The 12,292-nt window shown below is 44.2% G+C and overlaps 1 protein-coding gene across 2 annotated transcripts in view; it reads left to right on the top strand.

Moving 5' to 3' along the window:
* Positions 1-11,416, top strand: part of APOB (apolipoprotein B) — a 36,113-nt gene extending 24,697 nt beyond the window's left edge. For both annotated transcript variants that reach the window (XM_087823815.1, XM_087823814.1), the window contains exons 26-29: positions 388-7,941; positions 8,339-8,453; positions 8,556-8,736; positions 9,623-11,416. In XM_087823815.1, the coding sequence (XP_087679941.1) occupies positions 388-7,941; positions 8,339-8,453; positions 8,556-8,736; positions 9,623-11,230 (9,458 nt within the window). In that variant the 3' untranslated portion in view covers positions 11,231-11,416. The remainder of the gene's footprint in view (positions 1-387; positions 7,942-8,338; positions 8,454-8,555; positions 8,737-9,622) is intronic.
* The last annotated feature ends 876 nt before the right edge of the window (positions 11,417-12,292 follow it).

Here is a 12,292-nt window from a genome sequence, read left to right as displayed (position 1 = left end):
TTTTCATGCATTCAACCAATAGGAACATTTATGAAACATATCAAATATATCAAGTGTTCCGCGAGGCAGTAACAGAGAAAACAGACAGGTAAACTGGCAACTATCGTTCAGTGTAAGAGGTACTAGGAGAGGGTATCGTGTATAAGTATAGGGTACAGAGGAAGCGCTTACTAAGGGAACCCGGCAAGGTCCGTCGTGGTCAGGGAAGGCTTCCTGTAGGAATACTTTCTGCTCTCAGGTTTTATGTTTCTGTTGTAGATGGAGGAGACTGTTACGCAGTTGACCCAGGTCAACGGGGCTTTATTATTGAAAATCTTACAACATAGAAATTGGTTGCCTGGAAATGTGTCGCCCAATTTAACCAATGGGATTTCATTTTTATGTTAGGATCCGGAGAAGCAACGTTCGACCACAGGTACACGCTCACGTTATCGTGCGGAGGATCTCTACACCACAAATTTCTGGACTCGAACGTCAAACTCAGCCACGTGGAAAAGATTGGAAACAACCCAGCCTCCAAAGGCTTGCTGACATTCGACGCAGCCAGTGCCTGGGGACCACGGATGTCCGCGTCGGTACATTTGGACTCAAAGCAGAAAGAGCAGCTGTACGTCAAGGAAGTGAAGGTCGACGGGCAGCTCAGGGTCTTTTCTTTCCACGCGGACGGCGCCTACGGCCTGTCCTATCAAAGGGACCCTTCCACTGGCCGGCGAAGCGGAGAGTCCACCCTGAGGTTTAACTCCACCTACCTCCAGGGCACCAACCGGATAACGGGCAGGTACGAGGATGGCACCTTCTCCCTCACCTCCACCTCGGATCTGCAAGAGGGCACCGTTAAAAATACCGCCTCCCTGAAGTACGAGAACTACGAGCTGAGTCTGAAATCTGACACGGACGGGCACTACGAGGACTTCGCCACCTCCAACAAGGTGGACCTGTCCCTCTCGAGGCAAAGCGCGCTGCTGCGCTCCGACTGCCAGGCCGGCTACAGGGACCTGCGTGTCTCCGCACTGCTGTCCGGGTCGCTGACCTTCCACGGCCTCGAAATCAACGCCGACGTGTCGGGCACCGGCAAAGCCAACACGGGCGTTCACAAAGCAACCCTGAGGATCTCCCGAGAGGGCATGTCCACCAGCGCGACCACCAGCCTGAAGTACAGTCCCCTGATGCTGGAGAACGAACTGAACGCAGCCCTTGGGCCCTCGGGGGCGTCCGCGAAGTTAACAGCCAACGGCCGCTTCAGGGAGCACAACGCGAAGTTCAGTCTGGATGGGAAAGCTGCCCTCACGGAGGTGTCCCTGGGGAGCGCGTACCAGGCCGCGATTCTGGGCGTCGACAGCAAAAACATTTTCAGCTTCAGGGTTAACGGGGAGGGACTCAAGCTTTCGAATGACATGATGGGCTCGTACGCGGAGATGAAGCTTCACCACACAAACAGCCTGAACGTGGCGGGGCTCTCGCTGGACTTCTCATCGAAACTCGACAACATCTATAGTTCCGACAAGTCATATAAGCAGACTTTTAACTTACAGCTACAGCCCTTTTCTCTTGTAACTACTCTAAACAATGACCTGAAATTCAACGCTCTGGACCTGACCAACCACGGGAAATTACGGCTGGAACCCCTGAAGCTGAACGTGGGCGGGAACATAAAAGGAGCCTACCAAAATGACGAGATAAAACACGTCTACACCGTCTCTTACGCAGACCTGTCGGCCAGTTTCAAAGCAGACACTACCGCGAAGGTGCAGGGCGCCGAGTTCAGCCACAGGCTCAGCGCGGACATCGCCGGGCTATCTTCGGCCTTGGACATCAGCACAAACTACAATTCAGAGGCGCTGCGCTTCAGCAACGTTTTCCAGTCCGCCATGGCCCCGTTTATGGTGACCATCGACACCCATACAAGCGGCAACGGGAAACTGGTTCTCTGGGGAGAACACAGCGGGCAGCTGTACAGTAAATTCCTCCTGAAGGCGGAACCGCTGGCCCTGACTTTCTCTCATGATTACAAAGGATCCACAGGTCACCATCTCAGGTCCAGAAGGAGCATTAGTACCGCTCTTGATCACAAGGCCAGTGCCCTGCTCACTCCAGCTGAGCAGACAGCCACCTGGAAACTCAAGACCCAGCTGAACAAAAATGAATACAGCCACGAGTTTGATGCTTACAATACGAAAGACAAAGTGGGTGTGGAGCTTACTGGGCGAGCCCTGGCTGACCTCACCGTGCTAGACTCCCCGATTGAAGTGCCTTATTTAGCCGATGGTCCTATCAATGTAATTGATGTTTTGGAGATGAGGGATACTGTGGACCAGCCCCAGGAATTCACTATGGTAGCTTCTGTAAAATATGATAAGAACCAAGATGTTCACACTATCGACCTCCCATTCGTTCACCTCCTGCCAGAACATTTTGAGAAGGGTCGAACAGTAATTGTAACTGCGCTGGAAACCATACAGACAGAACTGAAACATATCAATGTCGATCAGTTCATGAGGAAATACAGAGCAGCCTTGGACAAACTCTCACAGCAAATGAACGACCAGCTGAATGAAGTCAGTTGGGAGAAACGAGTTTTAAGCGTCAAGGAGAAACTAACTGCTTTCACAAAAAATTATGGAATTACAGAAAATGATCTAAAAATTGCATTGGACAATGCCCAAATCAATGTCAATGAAAAACTATCTCAACTACAAACATATATGATACAAGTTGATCAGTATATTAAAGATAATTATGATTTGCATGATTTTAAAACAGCTATTGCTAAGATTATTGATCTAATCGTTGAAAAATTGAAAAGTCTTGATGAACATTATCATATCCGTGTAAATTTAGTAAAAACAATCCATGACTTACATTTGTTTATTGAAAAGATTGATGTAAACGAAATGGGAAGTAATACACTACCTTGGGTTCAAAATGTGACTGCTAAGTATCAAATCAGATTCCGGATACAAGAAACATTGCAACAGCTCCAGACACAAATCCAGAATATTGACATCCAGCACCTTGCAGAAAAGTTAAAACAACAGATTGTCACTATTAATGTCACAGTGCTTTTAGATCCGTTGAGAACTAAAATTCCATTTCAAAAAATAAAGCAACTGATTGAACATATCAAACACTATGTTAGAAATCTCATTGATGACTTTGAAGTAGCTGAGAAAATCAGTGCATTGAGAGCCATGGTTGACAAGTTAATTAATATGTATGAAATAGACCAACACATCAAGATTTTACTGGATAAATCAGTACAGTTGGCCCACAAGTATAAGTTGAAGGAGACTGTTCAGAAGTTGGGCAATGTCTTAAAACAAATTGGGATAGAAGATCACTTTGAGAAATTGGTTGGGTTTATTGATGATGCTGTCACCCAGCTTAAGGCATTGTCTTTTCAAAAATTCATTGAAGACGTCAACAGGTTCCTTGGCATGGTGATAAAGAAATTAAGGTCATTCTGTTACCAACAGTTTGTAGAGAAAACCAATGTCAAAATCAGCGAGGTGACTCAGAGAATCAATGATGAGATCCAGGCCCTGGGCCTTCCACAAAAAGCTAAAGCTCTAAAACTGTTTGTAGAGGACGTCAAGGCCATGGTCTCCGTCCATCTGGAAAAACTAAACAGCACCAAAATAACCCTATTCATTGATTGGTTACAGGAGGCTTTAAGTTCATCATCTTTAAATGACATGAAAGTCAAATTCCTAGAAGATGTACGAGCCTCAGTGTATCAAATGGACCTTCAACAGAAAGTTCAGAGATACCTGGTCCTGGTAGGCCAAATTTACAACACACTTGTTACTTACATTTCTGACGTGTGGAGTCTTGCTGCTAAGAGCCTTACCGACTTTGCAGAACAGTATTCTATTCAAGGCTGGGCTGAAAAGCTGAAAGCACTGGTAGAAGAAGGGTTCACTGTGCCTGAAATCCAGACCACTTTTGGGACCATACCTGCCCTTGAAGTCAGTCTCCGTGTCCTTCAGGAAGCTACCTATCAGACTCCTGAGTTCACAGTCCCTCTAACAGATTTGAAGATTCCATCGGTTCAGATAAACTTCAAAAAGTTAGAAGATGTAAAAGTCCCACCCAGGTTTTCCACACCAGAATTTACTGTCCTCAACACCTTCCACATTCCTTCCTTTACAATCGACTTGGTAGAAATAAAAGCAAAGATCATCAGAATCATTGACCAGATGCTGAACAGTGAGCTGCAGTGGCCAGTTCCAGAACTGTACCTGAGGGATCTGATGGACGTGGACACCATTCTTGCTAGAATCACGCTGCCAGACTTCCACGTACCAGAAATCACAATTCCAGAATTCTTAATCCCAAAACTTGACCTCAAAGATTTTCAAGTTCCTGACCTCCACATACCAGAATTCCAGCTTCCCAACATTTCACACACAATCGGAGTACCTACTTTTGGCAAGCTGCATAGCATTTTGAAAATCCAATCTCCCCTTTTCACGTTAGATGCAAATGCCGACGTTCACAATGTAACGACGTCAGTGAACGAGTCAGGGATTACGGCTTCCATCACTGCCAAAGGAGACTCCAAGTTAGAAGCCCTCAAATTCAATCTCCAGGCACATGCACAACTTTCATACCCTAAGACGAATCCACACGTTCTGAAGGAATCTGTGAGTTTCTCCAGCAAGTACCTGAAAACAGAGCATAAGAGCGAAGTGCTATTTTTTGGAAATGCTATTGAGGGAAAATCAAACACAGTGGCAGGTTTACACACAGAAAAAAATACAGTGGAGCTTAGTAATGGTGTGGTCATCAAGATAAAGAACCAGATTACGTTGGACAGCAACACCAAGTACTTTCACAAATTGAACATCCCCAAACTGGACTTCTCCAGTCAGGCTGACCTACATAATGAAATCAAGACCCAGTTTGAAGCTCAGCATGTCGCATGGACTTCTTCTGGGACAGGATCATGGAAATGGGCCTGCCCTAAATTCTCAGATGAGGGAACACATGAATCAAAAATTAGCTTCACTGTGACAGGCCCCCTCACTGCCTTTGAATTGTCTAATAAGATCAATAGCAAACACCTGAGAGTAAACCAAACCTTGGCTTATGAATCCAGCTTTCTCAACCTTTATCAATTGGAGGTCCAGTCACAAGTTGAATCCCAGCATGTGGGCGACAGTGTTCTCACTGCTAAAGGCGCAGCACTGCTTAGAGAAAGGAAGGTAGAGGTAACTGGCAACCATGATGCTCATTTAAATGGAAAACTTAGTGGAACTTTGAAAAATTCTCTGTCCTTCTTAGCAACTCCATTTGAGGTTACTGCATCTACAAACAATGAAGGAAATCTGAAAGTTAGTTTTCCATTAAAATTGACAGGGAAAATAGACTTCCTGAATAATTATGCACTCTTCCTGAGTCCTAATGCCCAGCAGGCAAGTTGGCAAGCCAGTGCCAGGTTCAATCAGTATAAGTACAATCAAAGTTTCTCTGCTGGAAACAATGAGAACAGCACCGAGGCCCACATAGGAATGAGTGGAGAAGCCAACCTGGATTTCCTAAACAGCCCATTAACAATTCCTGAAATGACTCTACCTTATATAAAATTCAGAATTCCCCCAGTGAAAGAGTTCTCCTTATGGGAAAAAACAGGTTTGAAGGAATTCTTGAAAACAACAAAGCAATCCTTTGATTTAGGTGTAAAGGCTCAGTATAAGAAAAACAAAGACGAGCATTCCATCCCAATTCCTTTGGACAAGTTTTACGTGTTTATCAATCAGAACATCAATTCCTTCAACAGGCATTTTGAGAACGTCAGAGGCAAGGCGTTAGATTTGTTTACCAAATCCTATAATGATGCAAGAATTAAGGTTAATAAGTACATGGTTGAAAAATCCCTGAACAAGGAACCCACGACCTTTCAGATTCCTGGATACACTATTCCAGTAGTCAACACTGAGCTCTCTCCATTCACAGTAAAGACGTGGACAGTCGGCTTTGAGATCAGCACCCCCAATGTCACCATCTCAGATTCTGGCTTCTCTGTGCCCTCGCATACAGTAGCCCTGCCTTCCCTAGAGCTGCCAGCCCTACATGTCCCTAGGAATTTTCTCCGGTTCTCTCTTCCACAATTGAAGGTATCAAGTACCCCAAGCAATATTTTAATTCCAGCCCTGGGCAATATTACCTATGATTTTTCCTTTAAGTCAAGCGTCATCACACTGAACACCAACGTTGGACTTTACAACCAATCGGATATCGTTGCTCACTTCCTTAGCGCCTCCTCTTCTGTCGTGGACGCTCTGCAGTACAAATTAGAGGGCACCTCAAGTTTGACAGGAAAAAGAGGGTTGAAGTTAGCCACGGCTCTGTCTCTGAGCAACAAGTTCGTGGAAGGCAATCACGACAGCACCATCAGCTTAACCAGGAAAAACATGGAGGCTTCAGTGACAACAACGGCCAAAGTTCAAATTCCAGTTCTGAGAATGAATTTCAAGCAAGAACTGAATGGAAATGTCAAGTCAAAGCCTACTGTCTCCTCATCTGTTGAAGTAGAGTATGACTTCAGTTCCACCAAGCTGTCCTCTACTGCCACAGGGACCGTTCACCACAAGCTCAGCTTAGAAAGCCTCACTTCTTACTTTTCCATGGAGTCATCTAACAAAGGAAATATCAAGGGTTCAGTCCTTTCACGGGAATATTCGGGAATGATTGACAGTGAGGTCAGCACTTATTTAAATGCCAAGGGTACTCGGTCTTCAGTGAAGCTACAAGGGGCTTCCAAAGTTGATGGTATCTGGGACCTTGAAGTGAAAGAAAGTGTTGCTGGAGAAGCCACTCTCCGACGCATATATGCCACCTGGGAACACAACACAGAAAACCAGCTCAGGCTACCGCACCTCTTCACAACATCCGGAAGGCAGACAAGCAAAGCCATCCTGGACCTCTCCCCCTGGAAAATGTCAGCCCTTGTTCAGGTCCGTGCAAGTCAGCCCAATTCCTTCCTTGATCTCAATCACCTTGGCCAGGAAATGTCCCTGAACGTTAACACTGAGAACCAGAAGGCCAGCTGGAAAAGTGAGATCCAGGTTGACTCCTTGTCTCTTCAGAGCGATGTACAACTTTCCAATGACCAAGAAGAGGCACGCCTTGACACTGCAGGTTCCTTAGAAGGGCACCTACGGTTCCTCGACAGTATCACTCTACCAGTTTATGACAAGACTTTATGGGAATTTCTAAAGTTGGACGTAACCACCAGCATGGATAGCAAACAGTATCTGCGTGCTTCAACGGCCCTTGTATACACCAAAAACCCTAATGGCTACACTTTCTCTGTCCCTGTGCAAGAATTGGCTGATAAATTTATTATTCCTGGACTGAAACTAAATAATCTGAACTCAGTTCTTGCCACACCTACGTTCCAAGTCCCGTTTACAGATCTTCAGGTTCCATCCTACACACTTGACTTCAGTGAAATAAAAATCTACAAGAAGCTAAGTACTTCGCCATTTGCCCTCAATGTGCCAGCACTACCCAAAGTAAAATTCCCTGAAGTTGATGTGTTAACAAAGTATTCTGGATCAGAGGACTCCTCAGTACCCTTTTTTGAGATCACCGTGCCTGAATTTCAGTTAACTATGCCCCAGTTTACCTACCCACACAGCATTTCCATTGGTGCCACTGTTTTGGATCTCAATGAGCTGGCCGGCAAGATTGCAGACTTCAGGTTGCCAAACATCACCTTGCCTGAGCAGACCATTGGGATTCCTTCCGTTAAGTTCTCTGTACCTGCTGGAATGTACATCCCTTCCTTTGGCGCACTGACTGCGCGTTTCCGAGTGGCCTCACCCCTGTATAATGCTACTTGGAGCGCTGGTTTGGAAAACAAAGAAGGTCAGGTTGAAACATCCCTGGATTCCACATGCAGCTCAGTCGTAAAGTTCCTGGAATATGACCTTAAAGGTAAGGAAATGTCCCAACTCCCCCTGTATAAGAATTCTAAATGTTACATATTTTCAACGAGAGTTGTGAATCAATAATTATGTAGTTAGATATGACTAGAGGCATGATTACTCTCTGTAGCAAAGTTTAAAAGAAGAGATTCATATATACCCACACATAACATCCTGTAGAAACCTACTGACATTTAAGAGAAAAAGGTTCATAGAAAATAGACTTTTCTGTAATGACCTTAGGACTGATAATATCTTCTATTTGTTTGGTGTGTTTTTTAATGTGGGCTGCATGTTTCAAATATATAAGCAAACCATTTAAGTTAAGATAGATTTCTCCTGGTTTTCGCAATGAAAAGGTCCGTGTCCTACAGTTATTAATCAAATGAAAAATCTCTCCTTTACAGCTGTGGGAACACAGAAGATTGAAGGTGGCACGTTAGTCTATAAGACTAAAGGAACATTTACACACCGTGACATCAGCGTAGAATATAAAGAAGATGGCAGATACCAAGGAGCTCTGTATAGAACTTTTGTTGAAACTTCATTCCTTTTCAGATCATTGTGATTTTTGCCCCTTTGTCCCCCTTTCATGATGGCTCACCTGCTTTTTCCTGCTTGCAGGGACTGGGAAGGAGAGGCTCGCCTGGACGTCACCAGCCCAGCGTTCACCGATGTCCATCTGCGCTACCAAGCAGGTAAAAACATCTACTACTCGGCAGCCTCTCCAGCCATAGGCACGGTGGCCACTGACTTGGAAGCAAATAATGATACCATAAAATACAACTTCTACTACCGCCCTCAGGTGAGTACACGCCTTAGCAGCAAGTAGAGATTTGGGGAAGATAAATGTAATTCAGCACAAAGTATTTTCTCAGGGCTTTCCCAGGTTAGGTGAAGCGTGGCAATGAGCGCATTGAAATTCTCTGAGGTCCTATTCTCCAGGAAATATTACAATGAGTCTTTTATGGATTTTAATTATTAGATGTACATATGACATCATATTACTACTGTTATTTTATTTCTCTTGGGCAAATCTAGAAAGAGGAGGGTTATGGCTCCCCACCTGAGTCATGAGCAAACTCTGCCATATGCTGAGTACATTTTCCGATAGTGGTTTCAGGAGTATTTGAGGCTTCAAAATGCTTCCCCACAATAGAATTTTCAGGTGAGCTATGCCAGATCTGTCTCGTGTACTTTACAAGTTCTGCCCGCGCCAGATCAAAGCATGCCAGCAGATTTCGTGGACAGGCTTGGAGAGTGAATGGCTCCTGATGCTGGTGTTCTAGATCTCTGCTGGATGGCCTTTGGCCATTGTTCTGTTTTACTACTTCTTTTTCCTCTGAATTAGTCTTTTCCTGCCTCTTTCCCCCCTCCCTCCCCCTTCCCCTGTTTCTCTGCTCTTCAGTCCTGGGAAGGCCCTAATGTTAAAGTCTAGCTGTGTAAATGCCGTAAATGCATAATTCTGTCCTTTCTGAGACATGTGATAAAGAGGAATTAACAACAGTAGACTTGTTTAACCGTAAGACAAACACAGGAACTGACCTAAGAAAGATAAATTCCCTTCAGAATGTGAAAGATCCTCTGATCTTCACTTTTAACTGCTAAGGAAGTTTTAGTGTCGTATATTATGTAATCGGGATAATTGAAAACATGTTCTTCGTATCTTTTTTTTTTCTTCCTGCTTTTAGTCATCTCCAGATAAAAAACTCAGCATAATCAAGATTGAGTTTAGGTACCCATGCTCTGAATCGAATGAGAAATTTCAGACGAAAGTTAACTGGGAAAGAGAGGCAGTGTCTGAACTGCTAAGCTCTGTGAAAGACAACATCCCCAAGGCAACAGTGGCCCTTTATAACTATGTCGACAAGTGCCACCAGGAGTACACAGGGCTTAATCTGAGAGAGGTGTCTTTAAAGCTGAGAAGAAGTCTGCAGAACACTGCTGAGCAGACCTACCAAGGAGCACTGAGTCTCATCGATGAGGTGGACAAGACACTCGAACTCAAGAGGGTAGCCAGAGGCGCTAATAGGACCTACCAGCTGTGGAATGACAAGGCCCAGATTCTGTATCAGGAGCTCTTGGATCAGGAGGGCCACGTCAATCTCCAGAGACTCCAAAATAAGGTGCTTGACAGCCTAATAAGAGTTACTGAGAAATATGAAAAAATAGTCAAGCATCTGATTGACTTCTTCATTGATTACCTGAAGTCGTCCAGATTCCAGCTCCCAGGAAGAGCCGGATCGTACTCTGGAGATGAACTCTGCACTATGGTTATGAAGGAGGTAGGGAAGGTACTGTCCCAGGTACATTCAAAAATCCATAATGGGTTAGAAATGCTGTTTTCTTATTTCCAAGACCTGATGGAGAAATCTGAATTAACTGAGTACCTAAAGATTAAATTTCCTTTTGATCCAACCACTCTTAAACTAGCAAATGTAACCCTGGTGCTCAGGAAAGATTTGAACACTTTATCACAAATGGTCCGAGGGGTATTGAATGCCCTCCAAGTTAACAGAACTACAGAGATACTAGGTGATCTTCAGAGACGTTTACAAGGTGCTTTCGAATACATAGAAAAAGAAATTAACCACCTAAAGACGAAGAACCTCATTAATGATATCAAACACCAGATCAACACCATCTTCAACAGTTATGGTCAATATGTTTCTAGATTCCTGAAAAAAACCTCACACCTTGACTTTGATAAGATTAATGAACTGGTTCAGAACAAACTTCAAGAAGCTTCTCATGAGTTAGAGCAAATCTGTAAATTCGTAAAGGCTCTTCGCAAAGAATATTTTGATCCAACTGTGGTGAGCTGGAGAGTGAAATATTATGAACTTGAAGAAAACATAATCAGCCTAATCAAGAAGTTAGTAGATGTCCTTAAGGACTTGCATTCCAGATACACTCTCAGTGCTGCTGGCTTCACTTCCCAACTCTCAGGTGATATCCAGGAATATCTTCTCACCCTTGCTGATGCAAATGCAAAAGGGAGAGAGAAGATTGTAGACCTTTCTACCAGTGCTCAGAGAATAATTAAAAACTCAACCATTGCAATGAAGGAAATCATTTCTGATTACCACCAGCAGTTCAAATATAAACTACAGAATTCTTCAGACCAGCTCTCTGGTTATTATGAAGACTTCATTGCTAAGTCCCAAAGATTGATTGACCTGCACATTGAAATATATCAAATACTTCTGGCACATATCACTGACTTACTAAAAGCGCTGCAATCGGCCATAGCCAATTACCTAAAGGTTGCTCCAGGAGAATTAATTATCACCTTCTAATTTTTGTAAAGCAATTCTCATTTATTCTTCTACTCCAATTAAGCTTCTGCATAGCAGGAAAAAATTCAAACTGTATGCATTGTATAATTATACACTGAGCCAGTCCTGCAGCAGGCAGCTGACTACGGGCCTCAGCTCAAGGCAACTGGACCTGCACTGAGGCTGGTGGAAGGTGTCTGAAGATCTCTGAACTCTGGGAAACAACATTTTTTTGCAAGTTAAGGAAATCAGAATCTGAACTATTTTGCTAACCTTGAGGGAGGGTGGGGAAAACAAATAAATGAATTCTTTATTGTGTACCACTCGTTATGGTTCATTCATATTGAAAGATAGCAAAACAACAGTCCTGATTCACGTGCCTGATGTTTCAAAACCTCCAGAACATCTCACACTGTATTTAAAGTGACGTGGGAGAAAGGGAGACTTTGTGGAGGGAAATATTTTGCCACTTAAAAAAAAAAAAAAAAAGGTAACTGATCTCAGGGGTTGTATTTGCCAAGTAGAAAGGAAAAACTATTTGCAATATTGTTTTGCGAATAATTTGATCCCCAGAAGCATCACATTTGTCCTCATGTGCCACGCAGCCTTGCTCACCAACACTCTGCCTTTGCCAGACAAGGCCCTCTGATAGGTTCTGAGGTAAACCAACACGCCCTTTATTTCACTCGGCCCTCTAAGAGTGAAGAGGGGCGGCTGAGAAGTCCTGGCTCCCAGGGCTTCCTGGCAGCAGGGATCCCAGAAGTCTCCCTGCGTGACGCTCAGCCAGGATCCGTTCAATGCAAAGAAAGTTAAGGGTGGAAGAGAAGGCAGTGGGGACAAGGATTCCTTACATTTCTGGGACCAGCACTTATTTATTCCCTTGAATGTCCATATTTTTCCAAATTAAATATCTAACAACCCCAAGTGCCATTAAGACCCGAGGATTTCCCTTGCCTCGTCCGCTTGCTTCAAGCTCTGATCGTCAGCATTGGCAAGGTCCAGTAGGAGCATCCTAGCTGAGCTTTAGTAAGGGAAAGACCCTGTGCAGCACGGCTCTCACTAATATCCTTGGGAGGGCTAAAT

This window comes from Miniopterus natalensis, chromosome 13, assembly GCF_054644295.1.
Source record: "Miniopterus natalensis isolate mMinNat1 chromosome 13, mMinNat1.hap1, whole genome shotgun sequence".
Classification (NCBI taxonomy): Eukaryota; Metazoa; Chordata; class Mammalia; order Chiroptera; family Miniopteridae; genus Miniopterus; species Miniopterus natalensis.
This window is presented reverse-complemented; position numbering and strand designations above follow the sequence as displayed.